The 21,726-nt window shown below is 51.1% G+C and overlaps 1 protein-coding gene across 2 annotated transcripts in view; it reads right to left on the minus strand.

Moving 5' to 3' along the window:
* The window catches only part of znf142 (zinc finger protein 142), a 62,446-nt gene that overhangs the window by 4,726 nt on the left and 35,994 nt on the right, over positions 1-21,726 (minus strand). For both annotated transcript variants that reach the window (XM_070875148.1, XM_070875147.1), the window contains 2 exons: positions 18,413-18,590; positions 13,562-17,042 (listed from right to left, as the gene is read on the minus strand). In XM_070875148.1, the coding sequence (XP_070731249.1) occupies positions 13,562-17,042; positions 18,413-18,590 (3,659 nt within the window). The remainder of the gene's footprint in view (positions 1-13,561; positions 17,043-18,412; positions 18,591-21,726) is intronic.

Below are 21,726 nucleotides of genomic sequence, written 5' to 3' on the forward strand. Positions count from 1 at the left end.
TTGACAGAGCGAGGTCTTGGACCAGTGGCAAGGGTTAACCAAGACGACTGGAGACCTGCTCTGCTGCACGGACCTAGTGCGCACACATATCGCATCTAGTGGAACTGGCTACCACAGGGAGTAGTTGAGGCGAATGGCAGAGATAACTTTAAGGGGAAGCTGGATAAATACATGAGGGGGAAAGGATTAGAAGGATATGTAGATCAGGTGAGATGAGGTAGGGTGGGAGAAGGCTCGTGTGGAGCATAAACACTAGCACTATTTAATCTTATGCAATTCTACGTAAATAGCTGTCTAACTAGTCTCCATAACAACAGTCACTGCACTTCAGAAGTATATCATGGGAGGGGTAAAACGCTTTGAGGTATTTGAGTGATGCGACCGGATGCAATGCAAACACAAGTCGTTTTTTAAAAAAAACGTCTTTTCTTTGCAACGGTATAGAGATAAAAGATAAGATCCCGCAGACTCATCTGGTGCGCTCACTATCCTGCAATAATCACAAGATGAAACCACACACAACCGTGCAAACAGCGCGCTGGGGCGGAGGGAGGGAGATAAAGCTTTCAACATCAGCTTGGTTTCTCTGCGCCAATTTCCCCACCCCCTTCTTTTCGGAAGCCGTCAGACAACTCTCTCCGAGGTACAGTCCTATGGGTGCGCATTACTCGCCGTTAAATCCTAGACAGTGAGATCTACTCGGAACTCCTACACGGCAAGCCAGCCCAAGGTGGGCAGAGGAAACGTTACAGGGACACCCTTAAAGCCTCCCTGATAAAGTGCAACATCCCCACCGACACCTGGGAGTCCCTGGCCAAAGACCGCCCTAAGTGGAGGAAGTGCATCCGGGAGGGCGCTGAGCACCTCGAGTCTCATCGCCGAGAGCATGCAGAAACCAAGCGCAGGCAGCGGAAGGAGCGTGCGGCAAACCAGTTCCACCCTCCCCTTCCCTCAACCACTGTCTGTCCCACCTGTGACAGGGACTGTAATTCTTGTATTGGACTGTTCAGTTACCTGAGAACTCACTTTTAGAGCGGAAGCAAGTCTTCCTCAATTTCAAGGGATGCCTACGATGATGATAACAATGGGTGGGGATTGGGGGAGTCAGTGCACAGTTAAAAAATCTCGAAATAAAAGGATGGCATCGGTAAAAGGGACTCGAGGGATATGTGGATCGGGTGAGGAAAAAGACTAGGATTTATATAGCGCCTTTCATGACCACCGGATTCGCAAAGCACTTTACACCCAATGAAGTACTTTTTGGAGTGTAGTCAATGTTGTAAGGTGGGAAACGCGGCAGCCAATTTGCGCACAGTAAGCTCCCATAAACAGCAATGTGATAATGACCAGATAATCTGTTTTTGTCATGTTGACAGAGGGATAAATATTGGCCAGGACACCGGGGAGAACTCGAGATAGTGCCATGGGATCTTTTACATCCGTTTTTGATTGGTCAGTCTTTTTTTCTCGGACATTGGTTTAGATTAAGAGCTGGGATTAAAAATCTAATCTTTCAAAACATAATTAATTAAATACATTAGAGATGGCAGGGCAGGCGACGTGTTTCTGCTGCTGCATGTGGGAGCTGGTTGGCCCGATTAAGGTCCATCGCGACCACATCTGCAGCTTGAGGGACTTTGGCTCCACGTTGATGAGCTGGGGTCCGAGCTGCAGACACTGCGGCACATCAGGGAGGGGGAGAGTTACCTGGGCGCTGTGTTCCAGGAGGCAGTCACACTCCTTAGATTCATTCAAATTTGGTCCCTGTGACTATGAGCGAGACAGGTATGGGGGACCCAGGAGGTAGCAATTGAGGAGCCTCAGCCCTTGCACTTGTCCCAACAGGTTCGAGGTTCTTGCTCCCTGTTTAAATGAGAACAGGGACTGCAAGGGAGGATGAGCAAACTGACCACAGCACCATGGTAGAAACATAGAAAATAGGTGCAGGAGTAGGCCATTCGGCCCTTCGAGCCTGCACCGTCATTCAATAAGATCATGGCTGATCATTCCCTCAGTACCCCTTTCCTGCTTTCTCTCCATACCCCTTGATCCCTTTAGCCATAAGGGCCATATCTAACTCCCTCTTGAATATATCCAATGAACTGGCATCAACAACTCTCTGCAGCAGGGAATTCCACAGGTTAACAACTCTCTGAGTGAAGAAGTTTCTCCTCATCTCAGCCCTAAATGGCCTACCCCTTATCCTAAGACTGTGTCCCCTGGTTCTGGAGTTCCCCAACATCGGGAACATTCTACCCGCATCTAACTTGTCCCGTCAGAATCTTGTATGTTTCTATGAGATCCCCTCTCATCCTTCTAAACTCCAATGTATAAAGGCCCAGTTGATCCAGTCTCTCCTCATATGTCAGTCCAGCCATCCCAGGAGTCAGTCTGGTGAACCTTTGCTGCATTCTCTCAATAGCAAGAACGTCCTTCCTCAGATTAGGAGACCAAAACTGAACACAATATTCCAGGTGAGGCCTCACCAAGGTCCTGTACAACTGCAGTAAGACCTCCCTGCTCCGATACTCAAATCCCCTAGCTATGAAGGCCAACATACCATTTGCCTTCTTCACCGCCTGCTGTACCTGCATGCCAACTTTCAATGACTGATGAACCATGACACCCAGGTCTCGTTGCACTTCCCCTTTTCCTAATCTGCCGCCATTCAGATACTATGCTGTCTTCGCGTTTTTGCCCCCAAAGTTGATCACCTCACATTTATCCACATTATACTGCATCTGCCATGTATTTGCCCACTCACCTAACCTGTCCAAGTCACCCTGCAGCCTCTTAGCATCCCCCTCACAGCTCACACCGCCACCCAATTTAGTGTCATCTGCAAACTTGGAGATATTACACTCAATTCCTTCATCCAAATCATTAATGTAAATTGTAAAGAGCTGGGGTCCCAGCACTGAGCCCTGCGGCACTCCACGCTATTCTGAAAAGGACCCGTTTATTTCGACTCTCTGCTTCCTGTCTGCCAACCAGTTCTCTATCCACGTCAGTATATTACCCTCAATACCATGTGCTTTAATTTTGCACACCAATCTCTTGTGTGGGACCTTGTCAAAAGCCTTTTGAAAGTCCAAATACACCACATTCACTAGTTCTCCCTTGTCCACTCTACTAGTTACATCCTCAAAAAATTCCAGAAGTTTGTCAAGCATGATTTCCCTTTCATAAATCCATGCTGACTTGGACCGATCCTGTCACTGCTTTCCAAATGTGCTGCTATTTCATCTTTAATAATTGATTCCAACATTTTCCCCACTACTGATGTCAGGCTAACCGGTCTATAATTACCGCCTTCTCTCTCCCTCCCTTCTTAAAAAGTGGTGTTACATTAGCTACCCTCCAGTTCATAGGAACCGATCCAGAGTCGATAGATTGTTGGAAAATGATCACCAATGCATTCAGTATTTCTCGGGCTACTTCCTTGACTCCTCTGGGATGCAAACTATCAGGCCCCAGGGATTTATCGGCCTTCAATCCCATCAATTTCCCTAACACAATTTCCCGCCTAATAAGGATTTCCTTCAGTTCCTCCTTCTCACTAGACCCTCGGTCCCTTAGTATTTCCGGAAAGTTATTTGTGTCTTCCTTCGTGAAGACAGAATCAAACTATAGTTAGAGAGTTAGATACTGTTCTCTGCAGCTGAGAGCGTGAGTCCCGAAGGCTGTGTTGCTTGACCGGTGCCAGGGTTAAGGATATCTACTCTGGGCTGGAGAGGAACTTGGAATGAGAGGGGGAAGATCCAGTTGTCGTGGTCCATGTAGGTACCAATGACATAGAAAGAGGTTCTGCTGAGGGTGTATGAACAGCTAGGGGCTAAATTAAAAAGCAGAACCACGAGCAAATTTGCATAGGGTAAATAAGATCAGAGAGATGAACGCGTGGCTCAAAGATTGGTGTGGGAGAAATGGGTTTCAATTCATAGGTACTGGCACCAGTACTTGGATAAGAGGGAGCTGTTCCATTGGGACGGGCTTCACTTGAACCAGGCTGGGGCCAGGCGAATCAAATAACTAGAGCTGTAGGTAGGGCTTTAAATTAAATAGTGGGGAGGCGGGGGAAGGATCCAGTGAGCGGAAATGTAAAACGAGAAAGGGGAAGGCAAAAGTGCAGGGTAACAATAGGGTTAATGATAACCAGTGTGACAGGAAGGGACAGAGCGTATACACACAAGTCAAAATTAAAAGCTGTATATCTGAATGTACGCAGCATTCGTAACTAGACGAGTAGAAATAAATGGGTATGATCGGATTGCCATTACAGAGACGTGGTTGCTAGGTGACCAAGGATGGGAACTGAAAATTCAGGGGTATTTGCCATTTCGTAAGAATAGGCAGAAATGAAATGGAGGTGGGGTAGCTCTGTTAATAAGGGATGAGATCAGTGCAGTAGTGAGAAATGATATTGGCTCAGAAGATCTAAGATGTAGAATCAGTTTGGGTGGAGAGAAGGAATAATAAGGGAATGTCACGGGTGGGAGTGGTCTATAGGTTCCCTAACAGTAGCCACACTGCAGGATAGAGTATAAATCAAGAAATAATGGAGGCTTGTAAGGAAGGTACGGCAATAGTCATGGGCAATTTTAATCTCCATATTGATTGGACTAATAAAATTGGCAATGGTAGCCTGGAGGAAGAGTTCATAGGGTGTATTCGGGATGTTTTTTTTGGAACAATACATGTGGAACCAACCAGGGAGCAGACTATTTTAGATCTGGTAATGTGTAATGAGTCTGGATTAATGAATGATCTCGTAGTGAAGGATGCTCTTGGGAAGAGTGATCATAGCATGGTAGAATTTCACATTCAGTTCGAGGGTGAGAAAGCTAGTTCTCAAACTAGTGTCCTGAACTTTAAATAAAAGGTAATTACAAAGGTATGAAGGCAGAGTTGGTTAAAGTGGACTGGGAAAATATAGTAAAGGGCAAGACTGTCATCATCATAGGCCGTCCTTCGAAACTAGGATGACTTGCTTCCACGCCAAAAAGGGATGAGTTCACAGGTGTTTCAATGAAGGACCTAATATTATGGATCCCGAACTACGTCCTGAAGGGTGGAAGATGCCTGTGCGTGGATTTTTTTTAAACGTGGGGTGACCGTTGCACACCAGTCACCACACAGGGCTTGACAGAGCTAGGTCTTGGTCCAGTGGCAAGGGTTAACCAGGACGACTGGAGACCAGCTCTGCTGCACAGACCCAGTGCGCACACATATCGCAGTGTGGGCTGGGCCTGTGCTGCCCCTGGGCCCTCGGCTCTTCTGGGCCCCCGGCCCTTCTGGGCCCTGATCACATCGCTCCATGATCACTTGCCGCTCCTGCTGTACTTGCCTATGCTCCAATCTCCGACCTGGACCTTGATGACGTCGCCCTCTTCGCTGCAATTGCCCTCTGAATTACCTGTGTGTTGTCCCCACCTACTAGAAAATACATTAACAAATAAAACAGCCTCCCCTTCTATCACCAGTGAAAAGCTGAAATCCATTGTACTAACTAAATTGCAGCCGTTTCTCTGATTGATTCTCCATTTTCACATGACCTATTGCTGATTGGTCCCCTTGGAGGATAAGCCACACCCTGAAGTTCCGCTGCAATGTGTAACTGGAACCGCACAGCCCAAGTTCTGATCGACTTTCCCATTTGTAATTCGATCCATTTTGACTTCAGAGGCCACTGTGGATAGATCTCCCCAAACGCCACTTAGTTCCAACCGAAGTCCCTTACCCAAGCGCAAGACCGTACCGAATCGCCTGCCTGCCATAGATGGGGCATTGTGTGTGGGTTGTTAACAGGCTTATGGGTTTAAAGTGAATAGTGACAGTGTCATGACTTCTGGATTTCATCCACCCAAACGACATCCCTTGTAACACATGCACGGAGCTTTCACGCACCAGGGGGTAGGAAGAACGTGATCCATCTTCCCCCAGTTCCCTCTCTCCCCTACAATTCCGCAACGACCCCCCCCGCCCCCCCCAGGCACTCTCTCTCCCCCTGACTTGGACAGGTTAGGAGAGTGGGAAAATGCATGGCAGATGCAGTATAATGTGGATAAATGTGAGATTATCCATTTGGTGGCAAAAACACGAAGGCAGAATACTATCTGAATGGTGAAAGATTAGGAAAAGGGGAGGTGCAACGAGACCTGGGTGTCATGGTACACCAGTCATTCAAGTTTGGCATGCAGGTACAGGAGGTGGTGAATAAAGCAAATGGCATGTTGGCCTTTACAGCGAGAGGATTTGAGTATAGTAGCAGGGAGGTCTTACTACAGTTGTACAGGGCCTTGGTGAGGCCACACCTGGAATATTGTGTTCAGTTTTGGTCTCCTAATCTGAGGAAGGACATTCTTGCTATTGAGGGAGTACAGCGAAGGTTCATCAGATTGATTCCCGGGATGGCAGGACTGACATATGAGGAGAGACTGGATCAACTGGGCTTGTATCCACTGGAGTTTAGAAGAGTGAGATGGGATCTCATAGAAACATATAAAATTCTGACAGGATTGGACAGGTTAGAGGCAGGAAGAATGTTCCCATTGCTGGGGAGTTCCAGAACCAGGGGTCACAGTCTAAGGATAAGAGGTAAGCCATTTAGGACTGAAATGAGGAGAAACTTCTTCACTCAGAGAGTGGTTAACCTGTGGAACCCGCAGAAAGTTGTTGAGGCCAGTTCGTTCGATATATTCAAAAGGGAGTTCGATATGGGCCTTATGGCCAAAGGGATCAGGGGGTATGGAGAGAAAGCAGGAAAGGGGTACTGAGGATGATCGATCAGCCATGATCTTACTGAATGGCGGTGCAGGCTCGAAGGGCCGAATGGCCTGCTGCTGCACCTAATTTCTATGTCCCCACCCCCTGCAAGCTCTATCTCGCTCTTTCTCTCTCCCCCCCAAAGCTCTCTCTCTCTCTCCTCCCCCCCTCAAAGCGCTCTCTCTCTCTCTCTGTAGCCCCCCCAAGCTCACTCTTTCTCTCTCCCCCCCCGCCCCCCAGCTCTCTCTCTCTTCCCCCTGAAGCTCTCTCTTCCCCGCCCCCCCCACCAAACTCTCTCTCTCTTCCCCCCCCCCCCCCCAAGCTCTCTCTCTCTCTCTTCCCCCCCAAGCTCTCTCTCTTTTCCCCCCAAGCTCTCTCTCTTTCCCCCCCCCCAAGCTCTCTCTCTTTTCCCCCGCCCCAACAAAGCAGATGCTTGTGGCGCTGCGGGTGGCTCGAGGCTTGGCGGATGCCAGATGGATCGGAGACAACGTGGTATTGGGACGCATGCACAGAAAAGGGTTCGTGGGAATTGCGCTGGGGGGGCAGAGTCGGTGATATTTATCCTAACTCTCGCTTCTGTGCATACGTCGGGAAACACATGCGCAGAAGGGAGACTTAGTCCAAATAGTTACTCCGTTTTATTAACCCTCCCTGGGTGTGTGTCCCTCTTTCCGTGTGTGAGTCACCCTGTAGCAGTGATGGGAGCAGGGACTGACAGTCCATCAGTCTCTGTTGGAATTTCAATGAAGAACCGAAGGTTGGCATCAAAAACTAAATCTCAGCATCTGTGCATTAAATAAGACCTGCTTCGATTCCCAAATTTACCATTCAATCTCGCGCGCAATGTTCCTTCAGACTTTGCACTGTCAACAGGACCTGTTGTAAGAATCTGAAAAATTCCTGCTCTCCGGTGGATACTGTAAGACTGTAGGAAAGCAGTGGCAAACATTTAAGGAGATATTTCGTAACTCTCAGCAAAGATATATCGCAGTGAAAAAAAAAAAGACTAAGAGAAGGATGAACCATCCGGGGCTAACTAAGGAAGTAAAGTATGGTATCAAATTGAAAACAAAGGCATGCAATGTTGTGAAGAACAGTGGTAGCCAGAGGATTGGGAAATTTTTAGAAACCAGCAGAGGATGACTAAAAAAATGATAGAGAGAGAAGATAGCTTATGAGAGTAAACTAGCAAGAAATATAAAGAGTGACAGTAAGAGCATCTACAGGTATATAAAAAGAGAGTAGCTAAAGTAAACGTTGGTCCTTTAGAGGATGAGACTGGGGAATTAATAATGGGACCAGGGAAATGACGGAGACTTTGAACAAATATTTTGTATGGTAGAAGACACTAAAAGCACCCCAATAATTGATAATCAAAGGGGCTATAGGGAGGGGGTAATTAAAACAATCACTGTCATGAGAGAAAAAGTACGAGGCAAACTAATGGGACTAAAGGCAGACAAGTCCCCTGGACCGGATGGCCTGCATCCTAGGGTCTTAAAAGAAGTGGCTGCAGAGATAGTGGATACATTGGTTGTAATCTACCAAAATTCCCTGGATTCTGGAGAGGTCCCAGCAGACTGGAAAACCGCAAATGTAACACCCCTATTTAAGAAAGAAGGGAGAAAGAAAGGAGGAAATTATAGACCGGTTAGCCTTACACATCTGTCACTGGGAAAATGCTGGAGTCCATCATTAAGGAAGTAGTAGCAGGACATTTAGAAAACCATAAATGCAGTCAAGCAGAGTCAGCATGGTTTTAATGAAAGGGAAATCATGTTTGACAAATGTGCTGGAGTTCTTTGAGGATGTAACGAGCAGGGTGGATAAAGGGGAACCAGTAGATGTTGTGTACTTGGATTTCTAGAAAGCATTCAATAAGGTGGCACATAAAAGGTTACTGCACAAGACAAGAGCTGACGGGGTGGGGGTAATATATTAGTTAGCCAATCCTCTATCCATGCTAACAGAAAACAGAGAGTCGGGACAAATGGGTAATTTTCAGGTTGGCAAACTATAACTAGTGGGCTGGAGCCTCAACTATTTACAATCTATATTGATGACTTGGATGAAGGGACCGAGTGTAATGTAGCCAAGTTTGCTGATGATACAAAGATAGGTGGGAAAGCAATGTGTGAGGAGGACGCAAAGAATCTACAAAGGGATAGAGACAGGCTAAGTGAGTGGGCAAAAATTTGGAGTATAATGTGGGAAAATGTGAGGTTATCAACTTTGGTAGGAAAAAAAAAGCAAATTATTATTTAAATGGAGAGATTACAAAATGCAGTGGTACAGAGGGATCTGGGGGTCCTTGTACATAAAACACAAGTTAGTATGCAGGTACAGCAAGTAATTAGGAAGACAAATGGAATGTTGGCTTTTATAGCAAGGGGGATTGAGAATAACAGCAGGGAAGTCCTGGTACAACTGTTGGTGTTGGTAAGGCCACACCTGGACTACTGCATGCAGTTTTGGTCTCCGTATTTAAGGAAGGATATATTTGCACTGGAGGCAGTTCAGAGAAGGTTCACGAGGTTGATTCCCGAGATGAAGGGGTCGTCATATGAGCAGGTTGGGTCTATACTCTTGAGTTTTGAAGACTTAGAGGTGATCTTATTGAAAGATATAAGATTCTGAGGGGGCTTGACAGGGTAGATGCAGAGAGGATGTTTCCACTCGTGGGGGAATCTAGAACTAGGGCTCATAGTTTCAGAATAAGGGGTCGCCCATTTAAAACAGAAATGAGGAGGAATTTCTTCTCTCAGAGGGTCGTGAATCTTTGGAATTCTCTACCTCAGAGAACTGTGGAAGCTGGGTCATTGAATTTATTTAAGGTGGAAATAGACAGATTTTTGAAATATAAGGGAGTAAAGGGTTATGGGGAGTGGGCAGGGAAGTGGAGCTGAGTCCATGATCAGATCAGCCATGATCTTATTAAATGGTGGAGCAGGCTCGAGGGGCCAAATGGCCGACTCCTGCTCCTGTTTCTTATTTGAGAGAGCAGACAAGACCTCGGTTTAACTTCTCATCCGAAAGACGGCACCTCTGACAGTGCAGCGCTCCCTCAGCACTGCATTGGGAGTGTCAGCCTAGATTTTTCTGTGTGGAGATGAGGTCAATAAGATCAGCCATGATCTTACTGAATGGCGGAGCAGGCTCGAGGGGCCGAATGGCCGACTCCTGCTCCTATTTCTGATGTCGGACTGTTGTGACTGGTTCCCTAATGTCATTTAGGGACGGATACCCGGTCTGTGTCAGCCGTGGCTCAGTGGGTCGCACTCTCTCTCGCCGCTGAGTCAGAAGATTGTGCGTTCAAATCCAACTCCTGAGACTTGAGCACAAAAATCTAGGCTGACACACCCAGTGGCAGTACCAAGAGAGTGCCGCACTGTCAGAGATTCCAGTTTTCGAATGAGACGTTAAGCCGAGGCCCCGTCTGCTCTCTCAGTCGGACATACAAGATCCCGCAGCCACTATTTTGAAGAAGAGCAGTGGGAGCTATCCCCGGTATCCTGTTCAATATCACTAATGCAGGTTACCTGGTCATTATCACATTGCTGCTTGTGGGAGATTGCAGTGTACGAATTAGCAACCGCGTTTTTTTTTTTTAAGAATGTCCAGTTAATCTGTTTCTGGTGGCGTTGGTTGTCGGACCAGTGTTGGCTAGGGCACTGGCTATGGAGTGTTTAGGGATTTCCTGAAAAGCACTACACAAAGCAACACTTACTTATTTTACTAGTTAAAATTTCCCTGGCATGATTCCTAGGCTTGTTGTGAAGACCAAAACATAGCTGATTCCTTCCATTATCTAAATTGCTTCGCTGATTCTACACTGGATCAATCTGGCACCCACTATCGACATCGAATGTTAAAGTACAGATGGGTCTGTATGATTCCAGGTACATATTGTGCACTCTGAACAATTATTGACAGTCTCGAACAGGGAGCAAGTTAATCATTCTCAGATCAAGATCATTTTCAAATCATGAAATGAGATAATGGGGCAAGAAGTGAGTCAGTGAATTACTGCAGCACTCGGAGGACAAGCAGATAAAAAATAAAAATTCACTGGGGATCCAGAAAATGGGAAAAGAAGGATTTTAATACACAATAAAAGCCTTACTCTGTATCTAACCTGTGCTGTACCTGCCCTGGGAGTGTTTGATGGGACAGTGTAGAGGGAGCTTTACTCTCTATCTAACCCCCTGTACCTGTCCTGGGAGTGTTTGATGGGACAGTGTAGAGGGAGCTTTACTCTGTATCTAACCCCGTGCTGTACCTGCCCTGGGAGTGTTTGACGGGATAGTACAGAGAAAGAAAGACTTCAGAACGTCCAAAGCCGCTTTACAGCCAATGAAGTACTTTTTAAAGTGTAGTAACTGTTGTAATGTCAGAAATGCAGCAGCTATTATTCACATAGCAAGCTCCTACAAACAGCAATGAAATAAACGATCAGTTGATTAAGAACATAAGAATTAGGAACAGGAGTAGGCCATCTAGCCCCTCGAGCCTGCTCCGCCATTCAACAAGATCATGGCTGATCTGGCCGTGGACTCAGCTCCACTTACCCGCCCGCTCCCCGTAACCCTTAATTCCCTTATTGGTTAAAAATCTATCTATCTGTGACTTGAATACATTCAATGAGCTAGCCTCAACTGCTTCCTTGGGCAGAGAATTCCACAGATTCACAACCCTCTGGGAGAAGAAATTCCTTCTCAACTCAGTTTTAAATTGGCTCCCCCGTATTTTGAGGCTGTGTCCCCTAGTTCTAGTCTCCCCTACCAGTGGAAACAACCTCTCCGCCTCTAGTCTATCCCTTTCATTATTTTAAATATTTCTATAAGATCACCCCTCATCCTTCTGAACTCCAACGAGTAAAGACCCAGTCTGCTCAATCTATCATCATAAGGTAACCCCCTCATCTCCGGAATCAGCCTAGTGAATCGTCTCTGTACCCCCTCCAAAGCCAGTATATCCTTCCTTAAGTATGGTGACCAAAACTGCACGCAGTACTCCAGGTGCGGCCTTACCAATACCCTATACAGTTGCAGCAGGACCTCCCTGCTTTTGTACTCCATCCCTCTCGCAATGAAGGCCAACATTCCATTCGCCTTCCTGATTACCTGCTGCACCTGCAAACTAACTTTTTGGGATTCATGCACAAGGACCCCCAGGTCCCTCTGCACCTCAGCATGTTGTAATTTCTCCCCATTCAAATAATATTCCCTTTTACTGTTTTTTTTCCCAAGGTGGATGACCTCACACTTTCCAACATTGTATTCCATCTACCAAAGCTTAGCCCATTCGATTAACCTATCTAAATCTCTTTGCAGCCTCTCTGTGTCCTCTATACAACCCGCTTTCCCATTAAGGGATGAATATTGGCCATGACACAGAGGAGAATAAAAATATAAAATAAAATATGCAGAGCTAATGAAATAGGTACCCAAGAACTGCCATGCGCTTTTGTCACTGGCTGAGGGATCCTCCTGTTGTCAGGGAACAGAATCGCCTCACAGAGTGCTGTTCCTCCTTCTGGAAGCACGTGAAGAAAAAAAAAACATGCAATTCTATAGTGTCTTTCATAACCAGCGGACATCCCAAAACGCTTTACAGCCAAGGAAGTACTTTTGGAGTGCAGTCACTGTTGTAATGTGGGAAACGCGGAAGCCAGTTTGCACACAGCAAGTTCCCACACACAACAATGTGATAATGACCAGATAATCTGTAACCAGACTGATTCCCGGGATTGCTGGACTGACATATGAGGAGAGACAGGATCAACTGGGCCTTTATACACTGGAGTTTAGAAGGATGAAAGGGGATCTCATAGAAACATATAAAATTCTGATGGGACTGGACAGGTTAGATGCGGGTAGAATGTTCCCGATGTTGGGGGAGTCCAGAACCAGGGGTCACATCTAAGGATAAGGGGTATGCCATTTAGGACTGAGATGAGGAGAAATTTCTTCACTCAGAGTTGTTAACCTGTGGAATTCCCTACCGCAGAGAGTTGTTGATGCCAGTTCATTGGATATATTCAAGAGGGAGTTTGATATGGCCCTTACGGTTAAAGGGATCAAGGGGTATGGAGAGAAAGCAGGAATGGGGTACTGAGGTGAATGATCAGCCATGATCTTATTGAATGGTGGTGCAGGCTCAAAGGGCTGAATGGTCTACTCCTGCACCTATTTTCTATGTTTCTATTTATATAATGCCTCTCTGAACTGCCTCCATGCAAGTATATCCCTCCTTAAATACGGAGACCAAAACTGTACGGAGTTAAAGGTGCCGTGCACCCCCAATGAATGAAGGGGAACATTGTCGTCAGTGAGCACAGCGGGCGATGGGTTGATGGGACTCATAAGAACATAAGAAATAGGAGCAGGAGTAGGCCATATGGCCCCTCGAGCTTGCTCCACCATTTAATACGATCATGGCTGATCTGATCATGGACTCAGGTCCACTTCCCCGCCCGCTCCCCATAACCCCTTATTCCCTTATTGGTTAAGAAACTGTCTAATTGTGTCTTAAATTTATTCAATATCCCGGTTTCCACAGCTCTCTGAGGCAGCGAATTCCACAGATTTACAACCCTGTCAGTTTTAAACGGGCGGCCCCTTATTCTAAGACCATGCCCCCTAGTTCTAGTCTCCCCCATCAGTGGAAACATCCTCTCTTCATCCACCTTGTCGAGCCCCCTCATAATCTTATACGGTTTGATAAGATCACCTTTTCTCGGCGTGTGGCGTGCCGCGTGCATAGCGCAGACCCCCCCCCCCCCTGCCCCGCTCACCTTTAAGCGCGACGGATCGGCGCAGGCGTAGCTGCACAGGTGGCACTTGTAGGGCTTCTCGCCGGTGTGAATGCGGATGTGCCAGGTGATCTTCTGCCGGTTTTTGGTGGTGTAGTCGCAGTCGGTGCACTTGTAGAGCCGCGTGCCGCCGTGGGCCTTCATGTGGTAGTCGAACACCATCTGGTGGCGGCAGGCAAAGTCGCAGAAGGGGCAGCGGAAGGGCTTGCCGCCCTCCTCGTCGCCGGCCCGCGCCCCCGCCCCTTCCTCCTCGTCCTCCGCCGCCTCCTCCTCCCCCCCCTGCCGCTCGTGGGTGTCCAGCAGGTGCTGGATGAGCTGCTGGCGCTCGCGGGTGGCGAATCCGCAGTGCGGGCAGCGGTGGCTGAAGTGGACCCGCTTGTGCTCCTCCAGCTGCTCGCGGCGCTCGAAGCGCAGCTTGCAGGCGCCGCACTCCAGCAGCGGGTGCTGGCGCTGGACGTGGCTGCGCAGGGTGGACTCGCTGTGGCAGGCAAAGACGCAGGAGGGGCAGCCGTGGCAGACCCGGGCCTCGTGGCGCCGCAGGCAGTGCTGCTTCAGCGCCCCCTCCGAGCTGAAGCGGGCCTCGCAGCGGCCGCAGGCGGCGCTGGGCTCGCCGGCGTGGCAGCTGCCCACGTGGCGGCTGATGTCGTTCTGGTTGTAGCCGCTGTAGTCGCAGAGGGCGCAGAAGTGGGTGGGCCGCTTCTCGTGGACCCGCAGCTTGTGGATGCGCAGCTTGGAGCCGGTGCCGAAGGTCTGGGGGCAGGCGTCGCAGGCCAGCCGGCCCACGCCGGTGTGCAGGGACTCGTGGGCGTCCAGCCGGTAGCGTCGGGTGGTGCTGAAGTCGCAGTAGCGGCACTTGTAGGGCTTGACGCCGTCGTGCTTGATGGCCACGTGCTGCGTCAGGCAGCGGGCCTGCTTGCAGGTGAAGGGGCAGAGCCGACAGGCCAGGCGCGGCCTCTTGCGGCAGCACTTCTTGCCGTGCAGCCGGGCGTGGTGCTTGAGGGCGGCGGCCGACTTGCAGACGAAGGAGCAGAGGCCGCACTGCAGCTCGCCGGCCTTCATGCAGCCCTTCTTGCCGTGGGTGTCCATGGCCCGCTCCTGGTAGCAGCTGAAGGGGCAGGAGGGGCAGGAGAAGCGCCGCTGCTTGGGGCCGCCGCCCTCCGTCTCAGAGTCGCCGCTGCTATCCGGGGAATCGTCGCCGCCGCCCACCGAGTCCTGGCTCCGGCTCCCCTCGTCCTCGCTGGACGGCCCAGCCGGGTCGCTCTGGTCCGACAGCTCCTCTTCCTCGGTGTGCTTGATGGCCTGGTGGTTCCTCAGCGCCCGCTCAGAGTGAAAGAGCAGCGGGCAGAGGCCACAGGTCAGCCGGGGGGCCGCCGGGCAGCCGGCCGCCACGTGGCTGCCGATGGCCGACTCGCTGGAGCAGACGAAAGGGCAGGAGGCGCAGTGGAACTTGCCCTGGTCGTGCCGGAACTTCCAGGCCCCCGATTCCCGCCGGGCCTCCTCACACCGGCCCACCTCGGCCGGGGTCTCTGCCCCCTGGGCCGATGGGGAATTCTCCTCCTGGGCCGGGGCAGCACCACCCAAGGCCTCCTCCTCTGCGCGGAACTCTTCCTCCTTGCAAGCAGCCGGGGTGTCTCCGGCCGCGTGGCCTCGCTGAGGGACAGGGTCAGACGTCAGGCCTTCGACCGCCCGCTCTCCGCCGACTCCGCGATCCGCCTTGGAGTGCGGCCGACCGGGTTTAATCGGATCTGGGCTCGCCTCGCGCTGCTTGTTCCCGCTGGCCCGTTGGCTTCTCCTCCTGGGCGGCGCTCCCGCTCTCTGCGCCTCCGGCTCCGCGCTCAACTCCTTCTGCCTGGCGCTGGGCTGCAACACCGTGGCTTGCCGCACATAGAGCTTGTGCTTCTTTACGATGACGGGGCACTTCTTTTGCAAATGGGTGTTGAGTCCCCGCTGCTGCTTGAAGGTGGCCCCGCAGGCTGTGCAGACCAGCGGGGACTTCTTGCCCTGGCAGCCCGACTTTGTGTGGAGCACCATGGCCTTCTCCTTCCTGGTCACATACGAGCACCTCTCGCACTTGAAGACCTGGGCGTCCGTTTGCACCACCAGCATCTGCACCCTGCCCTCCAGAACCAAGGCCTGGGCCTGCTGCTTGTCCTGCTTCCGCAGAGCCTTGATCTCGGACTCGGACCGCGAGAGCTGGGCCTCTTCCTGGCTTTCGGCCCGGCGGCCGGAGGTGTCGGGGCCGTCCAGCCTCGCGGTGTCGGCGCCCGGCGGTTCGGCCGCGCCCCGGCTTCCATCGAGAGGCTCTGTCGCGCTCGCCCAGGTCCCGTCGGCCTCGAGGCTCGTGGGGGCCTCGACCTTCGGCTGGGCCGGCCCGCCGATTGGCTCGTTTTTATCCGCGAGCTCATAGCCACCGCCACCGCCGCTCGCATCTTCGTCGGCGAAGACATCGACGCTGTGGCTCACTTCTCCTTGACCGCCCACGACGTGGTCCCCAGCGCCACCGCCTTCCTCGTCTTCGCCGTGCTCCCCACCGTCGGCCTCGTCGTTGCCGTCATCGGCCGGCGCATCGTCTGAAGCGGGAAGCCCGAAGTGCCGGTACATGGCGCCCGTGTCACACGGTTCCCAGGAATCCAAGGCCGGCAGCTGGGAGCTGGAAAGCTGCTTTGCCGCGTCATCCGCCGGGGGGCCGGGGAATCCCAGCTGGGCTTCGAAAACCCGGTCCAGCGGCGATCCGCTCCCGCCCAGCTGCTTGGGAAAATCTCCCTCCGCGCTGCAGTCACCGGCTTCACCGGTGCTGACCGCGGTGCCCTGGCCGGCAGCGGCCGAATACGCCAGGTGCTGCGGCACGCCGCCGCTCTGCGCTGCCTCTGCGGGTGGCGAGAGACCCCCGTCGCCGAAGGGAGGGGCTCCAAAGGCACGCTGCTGCTGGACCTTCTCCTCCGCCACGGGGCCCCTCTTCTTCTGCCACGCTCCGCTCTGTGAAGGTGCCGCCGCCGTTTCTGTCTGGACTGTGGTGGAGAGCGGCAGGCTGGCGTCGCCGTAGCCCAGCAGGATGTGGGTCGAGTTCATGGCCAGCTCCTCCTTGGCGTAGTTCTCCAGCCACTCCTTATCGCCGGGCACGTAGCCGTGGACCTTGCGCTTGTGGAAGAAGAGGCTGGTGTTGCTGAACGTCCGGTAGGAACACAGGGCGCAGCGGAACTCCTTGTGCTTGGTGTGCTTGCAGTTCTCGTGGTTCAGCAGGGCCTGCTTGTAGCGCGTCTGGTAGCTGCAGTACTGGCACTGGTAGAGGGGCATCTGGTAGTCCTTGGAGTGCTTCACCTGCATGTGCTTCTGCAGCTCGTACTTGCGCTTGCACGCGAAGCCACACACCTCACAGATCAGCGACTTGCCCTGGTGCCGCAGCTTGTGGCTGCTGAGCTGGTCGGCGCGGTGACAGCGGTATGAACACTGATTACAATGGTACCTGCGAGAGAGAAAGACAGCAGTAGTGTAGTGCCAGGGCATTCAGTTTCAAGGCGTGGGTGCAGTTGAGGACCAATGCCCAGCCGTCATAGAATCATGGAAATTTACAGCACGGAAGGAGGCCATTTCGGCCCATCGTGTCTGCGCCAGACGACAAAGAGCCGCCCAGCCTAATCCCACTTTCCAACTCTCGGTCCGTAGCCCTGTGTGCATCCAAGTACTTTTTAAATGTAGTGAGGGTTTCTGCCTCTACCCCCCTTTCAGGCACTGAGTTCCAGACCCCCACCATCCTTTGGGTGAAGACATTTCCCCTCAAATCCCCTCTAAACCTCCCCCCAATTACTTTAAATCTATGCCCCCTGGTTATTGACCCCCTCTGCTAAGGGAAATAGATCCTTCTTATCCACTCTATCTAGGCACCTCATAATTTTATACGTCTCAATAAGGTCTCCCCTCAGCCTCCTCTGTTTCAAAGAAAACCACCCCAGCCTATCCAATCTTTCCTCATAGCTAAAATTCTCCCATCTAGGCAACATCCTCATAAATCTCCTCTGTACCCTCTCTCGTGCAATCACATCTTTCCTGTAATGTGGTGACCAGAATTGCGCGCAGTACTCCGGCTGTGGTCTCACTCATGTTTTAAGGTGATGTCTCCAGGTGGGATGCCATCATCAGCTGATATCTCCGCCTCCGTTCTCTTTCTGTTGCATCCCTTCTAGCCTTTCTCTACTTTATCAATATTATCTAAACTACCAATGTTTCTCTGAATGTCCCTCTCCCTTTCTGGCCAAGCTCCATATACATCTGTGTTCGGCCTCCCCAGTCCTGGCATTTATACCAAGCACCCGTGCTGTACCTGCCCTGGGAGCGTTTGATGGGACAGTGTAGAGGGAGCTTTACTCTGTATCTAACCCCCTGTACCTGCCCTGGGAGTGTTTGATGGGACAGTGTAGATGGAGCTTTACTCTGTATCTAACCCCGTGCTGTACCTGCCTTGGGAGTGTTTGATGGGACAGTGTAGAGGGAGCTTTACTCTGTATCTAACCCCCTGTACCTGCCCTGGGAGTGTTTGATGGGACAGTGTAGAGTGAGCTTTACTCTGTATCTAACCCCCTGTACCTGCCCTGGGAGTGTTTGATGGGACAGTGTAGAGTGAGCTTTACTCTGTATCTAACCCCGTGCTGTACCTGCCTTGGGAGTGTTTGATGGGACAGTGTAGAGGGAGCTTTACTCTGTATCTAACCCGTGTTGTCCCTTCCCTGGGAACATTTGATGAGAACATTGGATATCCCAAATAGAAAGGTGTCCCTTCTCTGATGACTGACATCCTTTGACCAGCATAAAATTCTCACACATCAGAAGGCGGGTTACCTGAGGTCGCCGGTGTGTTTGCGCATGTGCACCGTAAGGTAGTGCTTCCACTTGGTGATGTAACCACACTCTGTGCACATGTAGTTCTTATCGTCGGAGTGCGTGAGCATGTGCTTCGACAGGTAACCCACATCCCTGCAGGTGAAATCGCAGAGTTCACATTTATGTGGCTTCTCGCCTAGAAAGGAGGATTTAAATCCAACAAAAAAAAACACAAAAAATAACAATTAGACCCAGGAACATTTGCTCCCAACACTCCTTAAACTTGTAAAGAGCCTTAGTTAGACTACACTTAAGAGTTACTGTGCAGACATCTGGGGGACGAAAATACTCACTTTTTAAAGAGCCATTACTGCCTGAAAGGGGGGTAGAGGCAGAAACCCTCACCACATTTAAAAAGTACTTGGATGTGCATCTGAAGTGCCGTAACCTGCAGGGCTACGGACCGAGAGCTGGACAGTGGGATTCGGCTGGATTCAGTCGGGGCGGAGGTGCCGACATTTGAGCAATTGCTTTATTTTTATGGCGGTGTTCCCGCCCCATCGGCCACGCATCGACGCGTGGGAAATTGTCCCATGGGAGCGGATCAGCCGCTGGTCGGTGGCCCCGACAGCTCTCCGGGCGGGAAGCTGCCTGCGTCTGGGTGGCACATCCGCCCCAAAGAGGGAGGCCGCACAGCTGCGGCCGCCATTTTATTTTAATATTCAGCCAACTCTGAATTTGGTCCGGCAATGGTGGCCGTGGGTTTGGCCGGGCCGCCTGCATCCCCTCTTGGGTACTGGACCACTGGCCCAGCTGAAACCCTCCCTGGTGGCCCAGTGGGCCTAACTAAACTCAGCAGAACTCGCTGCAGCCCTCCCCTTTCGGCCCATTGTGTCCGCGCTGGCCGACAAAGAGCTACCCAGCCTAATCCCACTTTCCAGCTCTGGGTCCGTAGCCCTGTGGGTTACGGCACTTCAGGTGCACATCCAAGTACTTTTTAAATGTGGTGAGGGTTTCTGCCTCGACCCCCCTTTCAGGCCGTGAGTTCCAGACCCCCACCACCCTCTGGGTGAAAAATGTTCTCCTCAAATCCCCTCTAATCCTTCTACAAATTATTTTAAATGTATGCCTCCTGGTTATTGACCCCTCTTGCGAAGGGAAATAGGTCCTTCCTATCCACTCTATCTAGACAAATTGAGAAGTTGGAAAAAAGATTCACAAGGATTATACCAGAACTATGAGATTATAACTATCGGGAAAGATTAAACAGCCTGGCACACTTTTCTATAGAAAACACAACACTGAGGTGATGTGATTCTTTTGCCAAGGTGACATAAAAAAAAACCTTTTTACGCAGCGAGTGGTTAGGATCTGGAATGCACGGCCTGAAAGGGTGGTGGAGGCAGATTCAAGTGTGGCTTTCAAAAGGGAGTTGGATAAATACCTGATATTTTTTTGCAGGGCTATGGGGAAAGGGCAGTGGAGTGGGACTGGCTGAGGTGCTCTTGCAGAGAGCCGGCACGGGCTCGACGGGCCGAATGGCCTCCTTCCGTGCGGTAACCATTCTATGATCCAATGGGGAATTCAGGAGAAACTTCTTTACCCAGAGAGTGGTGAGAATATTGAACACTACCATAGGGAGGGGTTGAGGCGACTAGCACAGATGCATTTAAGGGGAAGCTGGATAAATACATGAGGGAGAAAGGAATAGAAGGATATGGTGATGGTTGGATGAAGAGGGGTGGGAGGGGGCTCGTGTGGATCATAAGCCCCAGCACGGACCCGCTGGGCCAAATGGCCTGTTTCTGTGCCGTAACCTCTCTGTAATCTGAGTACTTTTTTCGTGAGGCCTGAATGATCCAACTTTCTCAGTCAATCTAACTTGCAGTTTCCACAAGCTCAACCAACTCCCTCATTTCTAGGCATAACGTCGAGAGCCCACTATCAACAAGGGTAGACACTGACGACGAGGTCCAACACTGCCTTCAGTGCGCCAGCGCAGCCTTCGGTCGCCTGAGGAAGAGAGTGTTTGAAGACCAGGACCTCAAACCCGGCACCAAGCTCATGGTCTACAGGGCAGTAGTGATACCGCCTGTATGGCTCAGAGACATGGACTATGTACAGAGGCACCTCAAAACACTAGAGAAGTACCACCAGCGCTGCCACCGCAAGATCCTGCAAATGCATTGGCAGGATAGACGCACCAACGTCAGTGTTCTTGCTCAGGCCAACATCCCCAGCATCGAAGCACTAACCACCCTTGATCAGCTCTGCGTGCCTGATACGAGACTCCCAAAGCAAGCGCTCTACTCAGAGCTCCGACACGGCAAGCGAGTCCCAGGTTTCAAGGACACCCTCAAAACGCATCATTCCCACCGACACCTGGGAATCCCTGGCCCACGACTGCCCAAAGTGGAGGAGAAGCATCCGGGAAGGCGCCGAACACTTTTGAGTCTCTTTGATGGGAGCACGCGGAAGCCAAGCGTAAACAGCGGAGGGAGCACATGGCAAATCGAGCACCCAGCCACCTGTCCCTCTAACCACCGTCTGCCCACCCGTGACAGAGACTGTAGGTCCCGCATTGGACTCATCAGCCACCTGAGAACTCATTAACGTGGAAGCAAATCATCCTCGACTCCGAGGGACTGCCCAAGGCGGCGGCATGAAATACGCATGAGTAGTCTACACACAGCCCAACGACAGAGCACTGGTGCAAGGCTCCTTCTCAACAGCCATTCACACAACACACCATGGCCCAGTGAGTTGCACCAACTGGCCTGGTACGGAGGCTGCCATGGGCAAGGAGGGCCCAGATTCAATCCCTGGTTTGTGCTCGGCTTACTGATCTCAACTGGGCTACAATTAGCATTGCTGCTCTTCAACTAGAGAGGCGGCAGCAGAGGGAGAGAAATCAGCCGAGGCCCCCACTACTAACTGCTACCCAGTGTCAGCCGCGGCTCAGTGGGTAGCACTCTCTCACCTCACAGTCAGAATGTTGTGGGTTCAAGTCCTATTCCAGAGACTTCAGCACACACATGCACCTCGACATTCCCAATGCCAGTACTGAGGGAGTGCTGCACTGTTAGAGGTGCCGTTTTTCGGCTGCGATATTAAACCGAAGCCCTGTCGCCCTCTCAGGTGGACGTAAAGGATTCCACCGCCCTATTCGAAGATAAGCAGGGGCAGTTACAGAGTAAATCCCCCTCTACACTGTCCCATCAAACACTCCCAGGGCAGGTATAGCACAGGGTTAGATCCAGAGTAAAGCTCCCTCTACACTGTCCCATCAAACACTCCCAGGGCAGGTACAGCACAGGGTTAGATACAGAGTA

This window comes from Pristiophorus japonicus, chromosome 3, assembly GCF_044704955.1.
Source record: "Pristiophorus japonicus isolate sPriJap1 chromosome 3, sPriJap1.hap1, whole genome shotgun sequence".
Taxonomy (NCBI): domain Eukaryota; kingdom Metazoa; phylum Chordata; class Chondrichthyes; family Pristiophoridae; genus Pristiophorus; species Pristiophorus japonicus.